Below are 18,591 nucleotides of genomic sequence, written 5' to 3'. Positions count from 1 at the left end.
TGAGCTCTGGTGAGTTCTCTGTAAACAATCTTTCACATCTGGTGTCATAACTTCTGGGAGGAATTAAGCACATTCTGTGTGACTCCACTGGGAGAGAACTCCTGGAAGCTTGTACCTGGTGTCTTCTGGACCTCACCCCTTGTGCCTTTTTCCTTTGCTGATTTTGCTTTGTAACCTTTCACTGTAATATATCATAACTGTGAGTACAACTATATTCTGAATCCTATGAGACTTCCTGGCATCATTAAACCTGGCAGTGGTCTTGGGGATCCCCAACACACTGGGTCAAGAAATTAACCTCCCATGTACCTTTCTGAGGATGCTTCTGGATAATGTGTCACACTAAAATGAGAGAGCAAAACAAAAAAGAGGAATGCATGGGATCAAAGAAGGCTCCAATAGAGACAGGGGAGAGAGGGGAAAGGAAGTCCTACCTAGGATATCAGCTATGCAGGAGTGCTACAGAGCAACCAGTCCAGATGGGAACAGGCTGACAGCAAAAGGGGCTCCAGGTAGGGGGAAAATAGTAACTAAGAGATTATTTAGAGGATTTAAAAGCATGGAAAACTGTAGTGAGAGGAAAATAAGTAGAGAGTATAAGAAGAAACAGTGACAGTCAGGAAAAGAATTTAGTAAATGACAAAAAAAAAAAAAAACCTGATTATCAACCCAAGGAAAAAAAGCTGTTCAAGAAACAGCCATTAATATATTACCTATCTCACCAGTAAACGATATTTACATAGTCATAATATTTTAAACAGTGAATGCTAATTTCATCAAAAATTTAATATACCTATATTGACGGGATGGGGGAGAAGAAGGGAGGAAAAAAGAGCCAAATCTTCATCTACCTTAAGAAGTTAAAATCCAATGCCTAAAATTGATAAACCAAGAAATACAAGCAGAATCTTATACTTATTACATAGAAATATGGAGGGAAATTTCAAAAGATAAGCTAAAATATTTAAAGATGGAGGTTAAAAAGGATGAGACAGTTCTTCATTATAAGCATTTTAATGCTATTTGATCTTTTAGATCAAGTTTCCTAGCAGTCACATTTTAAAAACTACAAAGAAAGAGATGAAACTTACTTTAATAATATTTTCCTTAATCCAATAATATCCAAAATATTATTTCAACATGTGGCACCGGTCACATTTCAAGTGCTCAATGGCCACATGTAACTAGTGGCTACCCTACTGGGCAGCACAGTTGTAGATTGTTTACATGTATGTAAGAATGCTGGTCAAAACTCACTGTATCCTTATGGCCTTCAGGGCTGTGGCTTCAATAGTTACAATCTTTCCCTTGCACAAGTTGCTTAGCAACTGAGACAGGGAAAGGAACAGAATGTTATGCTTGCATAAGATGAGAGTGAAGCCAGCAGCCCCAAAGATAAGCAACAACTTGCTGCAAGGTGGCTGGGAATCTTTCACTTTCGCAGCCTTTCTCTCTTTGTCATAGCTCCACTTTTGTCTCTAAGTTCCCTATAAGCTTCAACTCCCTCCCTTCACCCCACCCCCACCCCCACCCCAGGGGTGGAGAGAAAGCAGCTGCACAGCACCCAATCAATACTGCCCCCAATCCATTCCCTGTAAGTCACCCCTCAATAATAATAATAAACTCCTTGTAAACTGTATGGAGTTGCCTGCTTCATCCTTCGGTCTTAAGATACTTTCTAAGTTTGGTGGGCATTATACTTTTAGCTCATATTTGGACACATGTAATACTTGAGTAAAACTGTTTTTGTTTTAGAAAATAGTAGTAACAATGAACAGCTTACCTTCTGTACCTGGGCTTTGACCACCAGTCCTGGTAGCAAGTTATTAAGTGTCCAGTTTTGGTCCTCAGTAGCAATGGCTGCAGAAACCTCTGAATGACCTATAGACAGACTGACAACTCCTCCATTGCCTTTCACCTCTTCAATGATGCAGTTCAGGTATTGACCCACCTTCAGCTTGGCACCTGTAAGCCCAGCCCCAGTCCCCAAAAGGAAGAATACCTCTATGAGAAAGACCTTTAACTTGGGCCCAAGCAATACCCCAAAAGATTCATGACCTACCTGCCCAGTTAATATTTAATACTTGCCATATTCCCAATCTCTATAAGGATCAACTATAAGAAGGGCATGAAGTTACTCTAATTGATCTGGAATTCATCTACCCCACAAAAATATGAAAATTTTAACAACCCCAAAGAGCACTGGTTCAGAGGCCCTGGGGGCTCAAATTTCGGTGGAATATTCTAGGTGAGAACAACTGAAACTGTCCATTGGATTTTAATGAGGCCCTGCTACTCTGTGCCCCTTCCCACATCTTCCCTTTACTATCAGCTAGAATTAACTGCTGATTCTACCAAAGCCAAACAGCCTTCAGGAACACCATTCTGTCATGTTACTCACCCTAAGTGGCATTTAAGTATAATCTACACATGCACCACCTCACTACCACGTAGTGGTCCCTCTTCTTGCCCTCACCTTTGTTCTTCTGTCGGATGTACTCCTGGGCTTTCAGCAGTGGCAGAAAAGCTCTGGTACCACCAACACCAAGGTCTACTAGGTAGCCATGGTCTTCCAGGCTAGACACAGTGCCTGTGAGCAGCTGAGGGAGGAGAAAGTATTTCCAAAAGTTCCAAGTCAAAGGTAACAGAACTCACAACAAACATCCACTGCCAAACATCAATGCTCCCACCATTAATCTCAACACACTATTCCATAATCCCACCCCCCTCAACTTTTAACTTTAAACCACAATCCCTCTAGAGGACAGAAGAGAGGAAGATGTCAACTTTAATTTTCTAAGAGCTTAAAGGATCTTATGGTTTCCAGACCGAGGAGTGTTATATACAGTTAAATAACGGAATGACAGAGAGGAATCTCCCACCTGAAGATTTTTCAAAATATAGGAGAAAAACTTTCATATTATGCCAAAACAGATGAACTGCATGGCCCTGCAAGGTCACTCCCACAACCATGACTAATGAGAGAATCCAGAACTACTATTCTATCATGTCTTTTCTAAGCACCTCCAACACGTCAATCTTGCCAACCTCCTTTACATTTCATAGGAAGCAGTGTGGTATTCAAATCTGGTTCTGACACTTACTAGCTATTTGGCCTTTGGTAAGTCCCTTGAACATTTCTGAGTCTGTTTCCTCAAATATACAAGAGGGATAATATCTACCTGCCTCAAAGGGTTGCTGTGAGAATTTCATCAGATAAAGTGCCTAAAACAGCACCTTTCATACAGCAAGTTCTCAACACTTGTCAATTTCCTGCAACTTGGCTTACTTTTATTCCCTTTTTACCCAATCAAATCCTACCAAACTTTCCAGGCCTTTCCCATATCCCACTGCTTCTAAATAAATACTGCAAGGTCATATTGATCTCCTTCCTCTTAATTACAAGAGGCCTTATATGAGTATGGCCTACTCTTTTGTACCTACTGATTTGGAGGCTTTGAGCCAGAATTAATTTCTCCTGAATCTCCATAAAACTGGACGCAAAGTAGTTGGGCATTCATTAATGCAGCAGATGGACTAACTGCCCTGACTATCCTGTCTCCTGCTCTCAGAGAGCAGTCCTGAAGCATTCCACAAATGCCAGAAGGCCTATGAAAAAGACTTAATCTGTGAAAAAATCTTGGTATATAAGGCACGCTGGGGAACTCACCATCATCACCAAATCCCCAACTAAGACTCCCTGGAGGCATTTTTCTTTGCTGCCAGTGAAACCTGAACTTGCTTTCCCTTTTTCCCCCTCCCAGGTAATGATTAGGTTCAAGTCTTCAATGTTCATTAGCACCCAAAAGTCCTCTCCAGGAAAAGACCCACCCTTGTGGGTAACAGTTAAGCTGAGAGTAAAAGGTGGCCTAGATTTCACTCCCTTGGAGGCAGGGCAAGAAGTAGGCACATTGCCTGCTCCTCTTCCCTGAGCCAAGATACATACCATGCCAGGCTTCAGGGCCTCAGCACTCAACACTCTGTTGACATTTTGGGGGTTCAGAGATAGCTTGACACTCTTTTTGCCCCTCTCTGTGATGCTCACACTGCTCACCACACATCTCACCAGCATTCCAGGTGAGAAAAGTTCAGGCAAGCAGAGTAGGTCCTGCATAATACAAATAAGAAAGACTTAAAACATACCCTTGCCATGAACCAAGAATCCATTGCCCTGCCTTGGCTGTGGTTTTTCATCCACAGACCCCAAAGAACCCAAAAGGTGGATGAAGGGTAACCACTCGCCCACAAAGAAGAGGGGTCTGTGGCCAAGTCACAGTCTTGAATTGCAGCATAAGGCCTCCAAATATTTCCACAGAATGGGCAGATGTAAAATGACTTAACAGTTGTCTGTATTTACTGTCTCCATTTCATCTCCTACTCCCTCTTTAGCTCACTGTGATTTGCTTTCCTCCCCTCTCACTCTACCACTTTACCTCCCAATAAAATCACCAATGAGGGCCGGCCTGTGGCTCACTCGGGAGAGTGCGGTGCTGATAACACCAAGGCCCCGGGTTCGGATCCCATATACGGATGGCCGGTTCGCTCACTGGCTGAGCGTGGTGCTGACAACACCAAGTCAAGGGTTAAGATCCCCTTACCGGTCATCTTTAAAAAAAAAAAAAAAAAAAAAAAATCACCAATGAGCTCTAAGTCGCTAAATCCAATGGTCCACTTTGCAGTCCTTCTCTTATGTGACTTCCTTTCTTATGTGACTTCTCTCTCTCTCTCCCTTCCTCTCTTTCCCTCCCTTTCTTCCTTTCTTGACTTATTTATTTGGGGGGTAGGGGGAGGCAGCTGGCCTATATGGGGATCTGAACCTCTGAGCTTGGTGTTCTAACACTGTACTCTAACCAACAGAGCTAACCCACTAGCCCTCTTACGTGACTTTTAAAAAAACACTTATTTCTGACCACTCCTTCCTTCTTTAAACATCTCCTCCCTGGCTTCCAAGATTCTTGGTTCACTGGTTTTCTTCTCTATCTCTCTGGCCCCGCCTGCTTTTTGACAGAAATTCTCCTATTCAGCAATTAAAATACAGTATTTATTCTAGACTCTGTCTTTTAATCTCTTCTCACTCTACTTGCTCCTTATAAGCAACTTCTTCCCACTTCATAGCTTCAATTCCCAGCTATACAAAGAAGTCTCACACATTTATGTCTCCAGCCCAGACTTCCCTGAGCTCCGGAATCACCTGTCTACAGGATGTCTTAACTGTACCTCAATCTCAACATATCAAAAAAAAAAAAAAAAAAAAAAAAAACAAATCATGATCATCTCTCCTAATCCAGGTCCCCTTTCAGGGTTTCCTATCTCAGGATGACATGCACAACTGTCAAATCATGCACAACAGAAACCTAGGACTTGTCTCTGTCACCTCTGCCTCCCAACCCATATCAAATCTATCACCAGACCATTACTTTATGTCCTCAGCCCTCAGTAAATCCTGAACCCAAGCTACCATAAATCTCAGAGCCTGGCCTACTCCAATAGCCTCCTAACTGATTTCTAGGCCACCCCTCATGCCTCTTCAACCTATTTGCTACGCTACCTACATGCTACTCACCCCATGAGAACATTTCAAGGGCTTCCCATTGATTCTAGAATTAAAAACCAATCCTTAATATGGTCTGTCAACCTTCACATGATCTGGCCTCTACCCAGCCCTCCAGCTACATCTCACACAACACTGTCCTGTGCTCTCTCTACTCTAGCCATTGTTAGCCTTTTCTCTGTTGCATCTCATGCTTCTTCTGCCTGAACTCCCTTCCTTCTTTCTAGGAAACTCCATCTTTCAGATTTCAGCTCATGCATCTCTTCCTCAGAGAAGTCTTTCAGGTTCCCTGGACCAAATAAAAAAAAAATCCCCTTATTATTTAAAAAAGAAAAAAAAAAAAATCCCCTTATTACAAACTCTCACGGCACCTTGAACCTCTCCTTCTTAGCACTTTAGCAAAGTTGTAATTTTACATCTATTTGTGTACCACCTACTTCCAGTAACAGGTTTCATCCAGATTTCCCTTACCTTCAGAGGTTCTTCTTGGGTCACCTGTTCGTTCAGCATTTTGGTGTAGGCATCAGAGATTTCAGTCACTTGCACAAACCCCTGGAGGCCATTAGGGAGACTGATCACCAGTTCCAGTTCGTTTACCTCTTTCACACAACCCAAAATCCGCATTCCCTCACATAGGGACTAGAAGAAAAAAGTGAAATGTGTACAATAAATAAGAGAACAGTGATAGGGGAAGTTAGGGGGCCTGACTTCTACCACTAACTCTAACATTTAGAAGCTACAGAAATTTAGAAGCTACCAGAATCTTGCAAATGAAAAGAAATACTGTACATACATGTATGTATGTATCGGTATACTTATCAAATATAAGACCGAATACCGTAAAAGATCTAGATTATACAACAGTATTAACATCACTGCAGTGTTGAAGGACACTTTTGCCTTTTACTTTATTCCAGGCAACCCAAATTCAAATGCCTAGTAGACAACACAGTGCAAGAAGGGGCCAGTGGAGACAACGGCAGTCTGGAGTGTGCATGCCTGGTCTAAAGCATACAGCCACTACTCAGCTTCTTGTGACTACAAACATGAGGGAACACAGGTCTTGTGCTGTCAGAACTGTCCAACTTTTACAAGAAACCAGAAATCACATTTTTATGTGAAATTTTTAGTTTTCTAATGTTGGCACCCCAGTTAAACAATTTTTTTTTTAAAGAATCATACAGAGCAAACAAAATACTCCTGCAGGTTGAATCTGAATCTTTCCCTTCAGAATTATTTGACTTTTTTTCTTTTTTACAACTAACATATCTTGGAGTTATAATCTAAAAATTTTGGAAACATAATAAGACCATTTTACTTCTCTGAGATAGTTTCACATCTATGAAATGAATGGGTGGGACTGGAATGACTGCTAAAGTTACTGTCAGTTTTTAACATCTGAATTTATTAAAACACAAGTCTCATAAGGACACAAGCAAGCCCATACCAGCTTAAGAAGAAAGAAAAAAACCAACCCAGACACTGGTTAACAATAGAAGGAAATAATGCTCAATTCTCAGCACAAATTGCAAGTATCTCTACAGACACACACAAAATATATAAATGTATGTATGTATGTACATATATGGGAGAAAGGAATGAAGAAAATGAAGACAGAACGAGGGAAGGAAGAACATACACAAACTTAAGCAATCAAGGTAATCTGTTTAAAGGAAAAACAAATTTTAACAAACCTCAACACTCAGGATTTCAAATTTCTCTCTTACAGACTTGATGCTTTCTCTCTTTTCGATTTTCAACTTTTTTGTTTTTGCTGGCCCTTTCTGGCTCTTCTTCCTTTTGCTGGATTCTTCTTCAGTAGAAATCTAAAGAGGAAAAAAGACCCACAAATATCCAAAAGAATGAGGAGCAATCCTGGCCTTTCCCTCCCATTTCAGGTCATCTTTCACTTCGCTTTGTTACTCCCCCACTCCATTCCCAATTGTTTTTTTAATTCCTGTTTCAATCCCAACTCTCCCATTTGGCCACCAATGTTCCCTTTGCTCAAGGTCTGAGAAGTTTCCTTTCATGTTCCCAAAGTCTCTTCTCTACTGTGTTCTTTCTCTTTTGACTGGGATCGACATCAGGGTTTCCCAACTTGAGAAGCAATGTAGAATACTACATGAAAACAGAAGCTGTAGTCACAGAGACCCACGTTAAACTCCCGTTTCCACCAAAAAAGCCATGTGGGTTCAGCCAAATTATATAACCTCTCCAAGCCTCAATTCCTCATCGTGGAATTATGACCTCTACTTTCATAGTACAGTTGGAAAAATTACATAATATAGTCATAAAGCTATACACTCAAACATTAGTTCCCTTTCCCCTAGCATCTGGAGCACAGCCTGCTTCAGGGAAGACTGTCAATATTAACACAAATTCTAACCATTCTATGTGGCAAGAACCCCATCTAAAAATTCAATGACCAAACTGCCTCTCTCTATCCTTAATCAACAAGGCACAGAGTCCCTAAGAACTAATAACAACAGTACTTCAAACTCAAATTCTAATGCCTTGTTTCAAAAGATATAGCCTGTGGTGATATGACCTCTCTAACAAGTTCAATTTACATAAGAAGACTTCATCAAAAAACAAATTTGGAAAATCACACATCATCAAACAAGGTTCATCCTTCTCTCTCACAAGAGAACATTTCCAGTGAATCTCATCAATCAAGCATACCACTTACATCAAATAAGTTGTCTTGTTCAACTGACTGCTGGAAAGCTTTCTCTGATTTGTGGGTCTTTCTTGTACCCCCTCGGGGGAAGCTTTCTTCCAGGGCTGCCATGTTTAGGTCTCCTAAAACCAATGCAAAGAGTAATGTTGAGATGCAGCCTTGATGGCAGGTTTCACAAGGCAATAGGCAAGAGATAGAACATTCTAGCAACATGCTAGACAACATCCAGGACTACAACATAGATGGTTGAGATGTTAGGCCCCAAATGAGCCATACTTCATCTTTCCAAAGGTCTCTGCTTCAATACCACAAGTTCACATACTTTCCTTCAGGGAAAGTTATAGATTTAATGTAGTAAATACTCATCAAGCAGCTACAGTTAGGACAGAAATACACAAATGACTATATAACTTACCTGCCTTCAAAGAACATGCACATGTAAAGTGTAACTGTGTAACTTTAACGTACACTATTTGCCTGTATAACTTTAACCTGCACAAATTGTAATAGAAAAGTATAACTTTAGCCTGCACAAATTGTTCCTGTAAGTACTTACTAAAAACGGGGAAACATATCTAAAGGTATTTTAAGTAAAGCAGCCTTTAAGAGGTCAGGCAGAGGTCAAGGCAGGACCAGACACATTCCAGGAACCAGTCGGTCCCAAGAACTAACCAGCCCTCTTATCTTCAGGACACCTGGCAGAGCCCAGGGAAGATTGAAAAATGTGCTGTCCCTTATCAGGGTGCTAGCTTGTTGAGCCTGACCATAAATCTTAAGGCGCCTCAGCTAATTAACAGCTGACCCTGTCATGAAAGCCTCTGTCCAAGGAAAGTGTATAAAAACTCTAATATCAAGGAGCTCAGGGCCGCTTTTCCAAAAGGCAAAGCGCCCCAGCTAGCTGGAAATAAAATTCCTCTTGCCTGATTGCAGTGTCTCTTGTCTTGTGGTCTTTGTGAAGTAAGCCACCCCTGATGTGTGGGATTTGTGCTTAGTGCACAGGTCTTACATTTTTGGGGGCTCGTCCGGGATTGGCTCGCTTTCCCTGGGACCAGAGAACGGAGGATCGCTCAAGCAGGTACCGCGTTTGTCTGTCTGACTGTGTCTGTTTCTTTTGCTGTCTGCTGTAAGTTGTCTCTTATAACCTGGTTTCAGTGGCTCCAGGACGGAATTACCGGTCTGATTTTAGATTCTCTGAGGCTCCAAAGCGGAGCCATCTGTAGTGATCAAGCAGTCGGGCAGACGTGCCGGCACGCTGCAGCCACGGGAGTCCTGGAGGACTCTCCAGATTCCTCTGCAGGAGACGAACAAGTTCGGCTCCACAGGAGATCTCTAGGAAAGAGACCCCTCCCGAGTTCTCTGATAATCTGGTTGTGGCGCTCGTGGCAGGGGCGCATCTGTGTTCTGTTTTTTGTCTGTCCGGTTGTGTGTGTGTGGGGACTGACGATTTTCTGGGGCGACATGGGGCAGACTGTCTCAACCCCTTTGAGCCTGACTTTGAAATACTGGTCTGACGTGAAGGACAGAGCTAATGAATTGTCTGTGCTGGTTAAAAAGAATAAATGGGTAACACTTTGTTCTTTGGATTGGCCAACTTTCCAACTCGGATGGCCTGCTGAAGGTTCCTTCTCTCTGCCATTGATCAAAGCGGTAGAAAGAAAAATTTTCAATTCTGAAAATCTCCTAGGCCAGTCATCTTGTATCATTGTCTGGGAAGATTTAGTCACGGATCCTCCTTCATGGGTCTGTCCCTTTGTTCCCTTGACAGGTCCAATGGCTGTGTTTGCTCTCCAAGAAGCAAAAAAGAAACCGGAGGTCCTGCTGTCCACCGACCCAGACTGGCTTCTTTCTGATCCCCTTCCCCCTCCCAATCTCCCTTCTTTCTGATCACAGGCAGCCTGGCCGTCCACTCCACCAGAGGAGGATCCACCAGAAAATGAATCTGAGGGAGGGCCTGCTCAACGGACACGCAGTAAACGAGTAGCCCCTCCAGATGCTCTTCCTATCTTCCCCCTGCGGGCTTACAGCCCCCCTGATGAAGAGGGCAACCAGCCCTTACAGTACTGGCCTTTCTCTTCCTCTGATCTTTACAATTGGATATCCCAGAATCCTCCTTTTTCTGAAAACCCCCAGGGTCTCACTAACTTTGTAGAATCTCTCCTCCTTACTCATCAGCCCACCTGGGATGATTGCCAGCAGCTTCTACAGGTCCTGTTCACTACCGAGGAGAGACAACGAATCCTCCTGGCGGCTCGAAAGAATGTGCCAGGAGACGATGGACGACCTACCCTCCTCCCTGATATTATAGATGCAGGGTTCCCGTTAATCAGACCAACCTGGGACTTCAACTCAGCAGAAGGTAGGGAGCACCTGAAGGTCTATCGCCAGGCTCTAAGGGCAGGTTCTCAGAGAGGCAGCAAAACGCCCCACCAATTTGACTAAGGTAAGGGAGATAACTCAGGGGCCCAATGAGTCTCCATCAGCATTTCTGGAGACTCATGGAGGCATTCTGTCGGTTTACCGCGTATGATCCAGGTAGTGAAGAGCATAAGGCTACAGTGATGGTTGCTTTTATTGACCAGTCTAGTAGGGACATCAGGAAGAAACTGCAGAGGCTTGAAGGGTTGCAAGACAAGTCATTAAGAGAATTAGTGCAGGTGGCTGAGGTTTATCATAACAGAGAGTCAGAAGAAGCTAAAGAAATTTTTTTTAAAAAAGCGCCAAGAGAGAAATTTTCACAAACTTCTGGCCACTGTAGTTAGGGAGGCTAGGGAGCCCAGTAAGACAGTGCCAGGCAATAAGAAGGGACCCCTGGCGAAGGATCAATGTGCATATTGTAAGGAGAGAGGACACTGGGTTCGAAATTGCCCTAGGAAAAAGAAAGAGCCTCAAGCCCCCAAAGTCTTGGCCTTGCAGGAAGACAGTTATTAGGGAGGACGGGGTTTGGGTCCCCTCCCCAAACCCAGGGTAACTCTCAAAGTGGAGGGGAAGCCTACTCAGTTTGTAGTAGATACCAGAGCCGAAAATTCAGTGTTGCTGCAAGCAAATGGACCTCTTCTCAAGAAAAAGTCATGGGTACAAGGGGCTACAGGATACAAACAGTACCCATGGACAACCCGAAGAACAGTGGACCTAGGCGTGGGCCGGGTATCCCACTCGTTCATAGTCATTCCTGAGTGCCCCTACCCACTGCTGGGAAGACATCTCCTCACCAAAATGGGTGCTCAAATTTATTTTGACCCCGAGGGACCTCGGGTGCTAAACCGGCAGGGAAAGCCTCTCCAGATACTAACCCTCAGGTAAGAAGATGAATACCAATTGTTTGAAAAGCAAGGGCAGAAGTCTGGACAGATAGCCTGGTGGTTAAAAAACTATCCCCAGGCATGGGCAGAAACAGCAGAGATAGGGAAGGCTAAAAACAGGCCCCCCGTCCACGTAGAGCTGAAGGCTCAAGCCAGTCCTATAGCTGTTCGACAATACCCAATGTCTCGAGAAGCACGTGAAGGCATCCAACCCCACATTGCCCATCTGCTCCAGCTGGGAATCCTACGGAAGTGCCAATCAGCCTGGAACACGCCCTTGCTGCCGGTCCGTAAGCCTGGGACTAATGACTACCAACCGGTCCAAGATCTCCGAGAAGAAAACAAACGTGTGGTTGATCTCGATGCCGCCGTCCCTAATCCCTATAATCTTTTAAGTTCTTTACCTCCAGACAGGACCTGGTATTCAGTACTGGATCTCAAAGATGCATTCTTCTGTTTGCCGCTGACTGCAAAAAGTGAAGTTTATTTTGCTTTCGAGTGGAGAGATTTAGAGACTGGCCTAGCAGGGCAATTCACTTGGACCCGCCTGCCTCAAGGATTCAAAAACTCGCCCACCATCTTTGACGAGGCCCTCCACCAAGATTTGGCTATGTTCCGGGCCTCTAACCCACAGGTAACTTTGTTGCAGTATGTGGATGACCTTCTCCTGGCAGCAGCTGACAGGAACTGTGTTTAGAAGGAACGTAGTAGCATCTCCTCATGGAGTTAGGAGAGCTGGGCTATCGAGCCTCCGCTAAAAAGGCCCAGATCTGCAAGCGACAGGTCAGTTACCTGGGGTACCTTCTTAAAGATGGGAAAAGATGGCTGTCTGAGGCCAGAAAAGAGACAGTGTTTCACATTCCACCACGCTCTAACCCAAGACAAGTCAGAGAATTTTTAGGTACTGCTGGGTTTTGCCGCCTGTGGATACCTGGTTTTGCTGAGATGGCAGCCCCATTATATCCCCTCACTAAGAACAGTCAGCCCTTCAAATGGGGAAAAGAGGAGCAACAGGCTTTTGATAACATTAAAACGGCCTTGATGTCTGCACCGGCTCTGGGACTCCCCGACATAACTAAGCCCTTCCACCTGTATGTGGCAGAAAATAAGGGGGTTGCAAAGGGGGTCCTAACTCAAAGACTGGGGCCCTGGAAAAGGCCTGTGGCATATCTGTCCAAGAAATTAGACCCAGTAGCCTCAGGGTGGCCAGCCTGTCTAAGGATCGTAGCGGCAGTTGCAGTCCTGGTGAAAGACGCTGATAAATTGATTATGGGACAGAATTTAGTAATCTCAGCACCTCATGCCTTAGAGAGTGTTGACTGCCAGCCTCCCGACCACTGGCTCACAAATGCTCGCATTACTCATTATCAGACTCTGTTACTGAATTCAGATTGGGTTACTTTTGCTCCACCAGCGAGCTTAAATCCAGCCACATTGTTACCAGACCTGGACTTTGACCCCCCCATCCATAACGGCCAGCAAGTGCTTGCTGAGGCACATGGATGGCAGAAAGACTTGTCAGATCAGCCTCTGACGGATGCTGAAGCCACCTGGTTTACTGATGGCAGCAGTTTTCTGGAGGAAGGAGTACAAAAGGCAGGAGCTGCTATAGTAGACGGCCAGAATCTGATATGGGCACAGACTTTACCTACCGGGACGTCCGCCCAGAAAGCAGAGCTCATCGCCCTCATGAAAGCCCTTGAACTAGGAGAGGGCAAAAGAATCAACATCTATACGGACAGCAGGTATGCCTTTGCCACTGCTCATGTGCACGGTGCTATATATCAACAGTGGGGTCTGTTAACTTCTGAAGGAAAAGAAATCAAAAACAAGGCAGAGATCGTAGCCCTGTTGGAGGCCCTTCACAGAACACTAAAAGTGAGTATTATACACTGCCCGGGCCACCAAAAAGGGGATTCCCCCATTGCTAGGGGAAACAACTTGGCCGATTCTGAGGCAAGGGCGGTAGCCCTCGAGTCCTCAACTATTTTGTTAGTTGACGTCCCCAAGCCAGAAAAGCCCAAATTTAAATACTTGGCTGAGGACGTAGCAGTGATCTCAAGGGACTCTAACAACTACTTTGATCAGAAAACAGGGCATTGGCATGCAGCGTCAGGCAAGCCTATCTTGCCACAAGATCAAGCCCATGCCACAATCAAACAAATGCATCAATGGACACATCTGGGAGTAAACAAATTGGCCCAGACCGCCCTAAAAACAAAATATCATATCATAGGGCTAAAACAATTAGCAGAACAAATAGTTAAAAGCTGTGTACCTTGTCAAAAAGTAAATGTCTGCAAGAATACAGCGGGCCCTGGTAAAAGACTCAGAGGAGACAGACCAGGGATATGTTGGGAAGTAGACTTTACAGAGATTAAACCGGGCAGATATGGTTACAAGTATCTCCTAGTTTTTATAGACAACTTCTCCAGATGGGTAGAAGCATTCCCAACAAAACAAGAAACAGCCACTGTCATGGTCAAGAAGATCCTAGAAGAAATCTTTCCACGTTTCGGGGTGCCCAAGGTAATCGGGTCGGACAATGGACCCGGTTTCGTTGCCAAGGTAAGTCAAGGAGTGGTAAGACAACTAGGGGTCAATTGGAAATTACATTGCATTTACAGACCCCAAAGTTCAGGACAGGTAGAAAGGATGAACAGAACTCTAAAAGAGACTCTGACTAAATTAACCATAGAGACTGGCGTAGACTGGGTGTTGCTCCTTCCCTTAGCTTTGTTCAGAGTTAGGAACACCCCCTCCTGGTTCAACCTAACCCCCTTTGAGATACTCTATGGTGCCCCTGCCCCCTTGACCTTACTGGGGGACGCCTTCGAACCCACTTGCCACAGTAACAGTGACTTATATGCCAGGTTGAAAGGACATCAAGCAGTATAGAAGGAAGTTTGGATGCAGTTGGCAGCCGCTTACGAGCCCGGGACCCCCAAAGTTTCTCATCAGTTCCAGGCTGGGGACACAGTCTACGTCAGACGACATCGTTCCCAGACCCTGGAGCCTCACTGGAAAGGACCTTACTTAGTGCTTCTGACAACCCCAACGGCTGTAAAGGTAGATGGGATCTCCGCTTGGATCCATGCCTCACACGTGAAACCTGCGCCACCAGAGGACCAAGGACCGGGGAGCGTCACCTGGAGAGTCCAGAGTGCTGCAGAGCACCCCTTAAGACTGAAAATTGTACGGACACCCTAACTGTTATAAGATGAATACTCTCTTGTTTCCCTTATGTCTAACCATTCTCTTCCAGGGCGCCAAAACTTCCAGTCCACATGCTCCTAAAAAGTTAACTTGGTATGTTATAAATGGGGTAAAAAATACAATCTGGAACTCATCCAAAATCACCGTAGGGACAGGGACATGGTGGCCTGACCTGTACCCTGACATATGTAAATTAGCTATGGGAGCTCCTGCCGAATGGGACCTAGAGGCTTACAGTGACATCTCCAAACCCCCTAACACTCCCAGTCAGAAGCGTCCCTATACCGGGCTAATTCCATGAGGAGGTTGCTCCACACCGTTCCGAAGAAGCATGCTACGTGCTCTCACTTTCTATGTATGTCCTGGACCTCACCGTAACAGGGCGTTAACTTACAGATGTGGAGGACAAGCAGACTATTTTTGCAAAAACTGGGGCTACGAGACCACGGGGGATGGATATTGGAATCCCTCGTCATCCTGGGACTACATAACGGTAAAGGCCAATTACACCCACCAGGGAATAGGAAGTAAAGGGTGGCACAACATCCCCGAGTGTAGCGGGTGGTGCCACCCCCTCAAAGTCTCCTTCACAGAAAAAGGAAAGAAGGCTATGGTTTGGGACAAAGGATTTACATGGGGGTTAAGGTTTTATAAAGAAAAGTATGATGATGGGCTATTGTTCACTATCAGACTTAAGGTGGAGATTCAGTACACTGCCGTGGGTCCAAATAAATATTTAGCTCCAGTGAGACCTCCAGTGGCCAAACCGAAGGCTACTCTGGCATACCTAAGTACCCAACCAGAGTTCATAGCCCTCACTAAGAGGTCAAAAGCCAGGCGACAGAAAAAAAGGCCTGAGCCTCCCAAACCTGAACTTCAAGAACAATCTGGGTTATTCCGTATAATTTCGGAAGCCTTCAAGGTCTTGAATAATACCAACCCTAATGCTACCCGCTCCTGTTGGCTTTGCCATGACATTGCTCCCCCATACTATGAAGAAACAGCCTTCAAAAATAAAATTAGAATAACACAAATGTCTCTGTCACTGACAGCAGCAGCAAGTCAAGCTCACTCTGTCAGCGGTTACGGGGCAAGGAACATTTGTGGGAAAAAATCCCCTCCTCACACAGCCAGCTGTGCAATCAGACACTTAACTTGACTAAGTGGTCGGGTGACACATATCTGTTGCCTCCACGGGGAGGGGGGGCCTGCGCTACCGGAATTACACCCTGCGTCAGCTCAAAGGTCCTGACAGAAACCCAGGATTTCTGTGTTTTAGTTCAGCTGCTGCCTCGGCTCGTTTACCACCCCTACGAGGAACTATTGTCATATTGGGATAAAAATAATAAAAACTATCGGACTAAAAGAGAGCCTCTGAGTATCACGCTCTCTGTCCTCCTAGGTTTGGGATTGGGAGCAGCTGGGGCAGCAACAGGAGCTTCAGCTCTAGTTATTGAGCATCAAAATTACCAAAATTTGCAGGCAGCTATTGATGCTCATATTAAAGAAATAAAAAATTCTATCACCAAGTTACAAGAGTCCCTCACCTCCCTTTCTGAGGTGGTCCTGCAAAACAGAAGGGGACTGGACCTCTTATTCCTTCAGCAGGGGGGGCTTTGTGCCGCATTACGAGAAAAATGTTGTTTTTACATTGATCATTCAGGGATAATTAAAGAGTCCATGGCCAAAATTAGAGAGGGCCTGGCCAAAAGAAAAAGAGAAAGAAAACAAACACAGGGATGGTTTGAATCAGGGTTCAATTCCTCCCCTTGGCTCACGACTCTCGTATCCACCCTGTTAGGACCGTTAATTATTCTGGTGTTGATTCTAACTTTTGGTCCCTGTATTTTGAATCGTTTGGTGAGTTTTGTTAAGAACCGTATTGGTACTGTCCAAATTATGATGCTAAGACAGCAATACCGGGAACTTAATCAAAAAGGGACAAGTATTTCATGATTGAAATACGTACTAGAACAAAATGGGGGAATTGTAAAGTGTAACTGTGTAACTTTAACGTACACTATTTGCCTGTATAACTTTAACCTGCACAAATTGTAATAGAAAAGTATAACTTTAGCTGGGAGCGCTGCGACGCTCCCGCCGCGGGTTCGGATCCTATATAGGACTGGCCGAGTGCCGGTCACGAAAAGGACAGAAAAGTATAACTTTAGCCTGCACAAATTGTTCCTGTAAGCACTTACTAAAAACGGGGAAATATATCTAAAGGTATTTTAAGTAAAGCAGCCTTTAAGAGGTCAGGCAGAGGTCAAGGCAGGACCAGACACACATTCCAGGAACCAGCCCTTTTATCTTCAGGACACCTGGCAGAGCCCAGGGAAGATTAAAAAAATGTGCTGTCGGACCAACCCCGTGGCGCTCCCGCCGCGGGTTCGGATCCTATATAGGGATGGCCGGTGCGCTCACTGGCTGAGCGTGGTGCGGCCGGTCACAAAAAGACAAAAAAAAAAAAAAAAGTGCTGTCCCTTATCAGGGTGCTAGCTTGTTGAGCCTGACCATAAATCTTAAGGCGCCTCAGCTAATTAACAGCTGACCCTGTCATGAAAGCCTCTGTCCAAAGAAAGTGTATAAAAACTCTAATATCAAGGAGTTCAGGGCCGCTTTTCCGAAACGCAAAGCGCCCCAGCTAGCTGGAAATAAAATTCCTCTTGCCTGATTGCAGTGTCTCTTGTCTTGTGGTCTTTGTGAAGTGAGCCACTCCTGACGTGTGAGATTTGTGCTTAGTGCACAGGTCTTACACACACTTTTTAGAAAATAAAATAATTATGCAAGTAATTTAAAATACAAATTGGATTATAAACTATTGACGAAGAGGTAAAGAGTGATGAGGTTTCATAAAGACGCTTTTGAGCTGAATCTTAAAAGATGAACAGGAGTTTCACGGGTGGAAAGGGAATGTGAGAAAAGACACGGAAACAGAAAAAGCCTGTTTCAATAACCCCCAGCAATTTACCTATCAAACAATTGCTCAAAGGCTTGCTGCTGCCTTTCTTTGAAGAACTGCCTAACTAGACCACAAGGTGAAGAAAGCATAAGAATTAGAATTAAATCTTAAAAGACAAGTTGGGCTTTTTGTGTGTGGAAGATCTTGGATGAGATATGAGTAGTTTATGTTTTCTTTGGCAAATCAGTCTTAAGTAGAGGAAGTGACAGAACAGTAATCAAGAAAAATACACCTCAGGCTACAGATTGGACGGAAAGAGAGGACTGAAGGCAAGTAAATTGGGTAGGATTCAAATGCAGTACTCAACAGTGAAACCATGAGAACCCAAAGTAGGTATAAGTGAGTACAGAAAAGAGGAGGGATTAATTCTGAGAGACACTTGGGAGTAAGAATCTAGAAAGGCTTGAGACTGTTGAAAAGATGACAACCGAAAGGGACAGCCAAGAGGGAATTTAGGAATTGGAATCAGGAATAGCTGTACGCTTCGTAGAAATAGGAAAGTGCAAGGGGTCTAGTTTGCTGTGAGTTTTACCCTTAACCTTACTTCAGACAAGGGGAAATTGAAGTTCCTAAAAATAAGGCGATGAGGAGCAGAAAATGGACTTAGGCTACTTCCCAGGGACAGAGCCTGGGATTAATGGGACGGGTTGAGCACAGCAGGCTTGGGAGCAGGGCGCGGTGGCCGAACCACTCATCACGAAAGGCGGGCGCTTGGCAGGGACCTGGGGTACCCGGCAGACCTGAGAGCCATGAGGTCCCTCCCTTTTCGCCTCTGCCCTCACTCACCAGCCCCGCGGCGCCAGCACCTCTTCACCTCGAGTCCCGCGCCGCTGCAATCACACACGAGGAGATCAGGTACGGTTAGCCCTACCTACTTTCTCGC

General features: G+C 44.7%; 1 protein-coding gene across 2 annotated transcripts in view; it reads right to left on the bottom strand.

The window, feature by feature from the left end:
• The window catches only part of PDCD11 (programmed cell death 11), a 50,565-nt gene extending 31,982 nt beyond the window's left edge, over positions 1-18,583 (bottom strand). For both annotated transcript variants that reach the window (XM_063101812.1, XM_063101814.1), the window contains exons 1-7: positions 18,495-18,583; positions 8,241-8,353; positions 7,246-7,377; positions 6,023-6,190; positions 3,947-4,108; positions 2,477-2,600; positions 1,784-1,965 (exon numbers count right to left, since the gene is read on the bottom strand). In XM_063101812.1, the coding sequence (XP_062957882.1) occupies positions 1,784-1,965; positions 2,477-2,600; positions 3,947-4,108; positions 6,023-6,190; positions 7,246-7,377; positions 8,241-8,342 (870 nt within the window). In that variant the 5' untranslated portion in view covers positions 8,343-8,353; positions 18,495-18,583. The remainder of the gene's footprint in view (positions 1-1,783; positions 1,966-2,476; positions 2,601-3,946; positions 4,109-6,022; positions 6,191-7,245; positions 7,378-8,240; positions 8,354-18,494) is intronic.
• Positions 18,584-18,591: the final 8 nt, after the last annotated feature.

Source organism: Cynocephalus volans, chromosome 7, assembly GCF_027409185.1.
Source record: "Cynocephalus volans isolate mCynVol1 chromosome 7, mCynVol1.pri, whole genome shotgun sequence".
Taxonomy (NCBI): domain Eukaryota; kingdom Metazoa; phylum Chordata; class Mammalia; order Dermoptera; family Cynocephalidae; genus Cynocephalus; species Cynocephalus volans.
The sequence above is the reverse complement of the archived record's forward strand: the minus strand, read 5'-3'. Positions and strand labels throughout refer to the sequence as shown.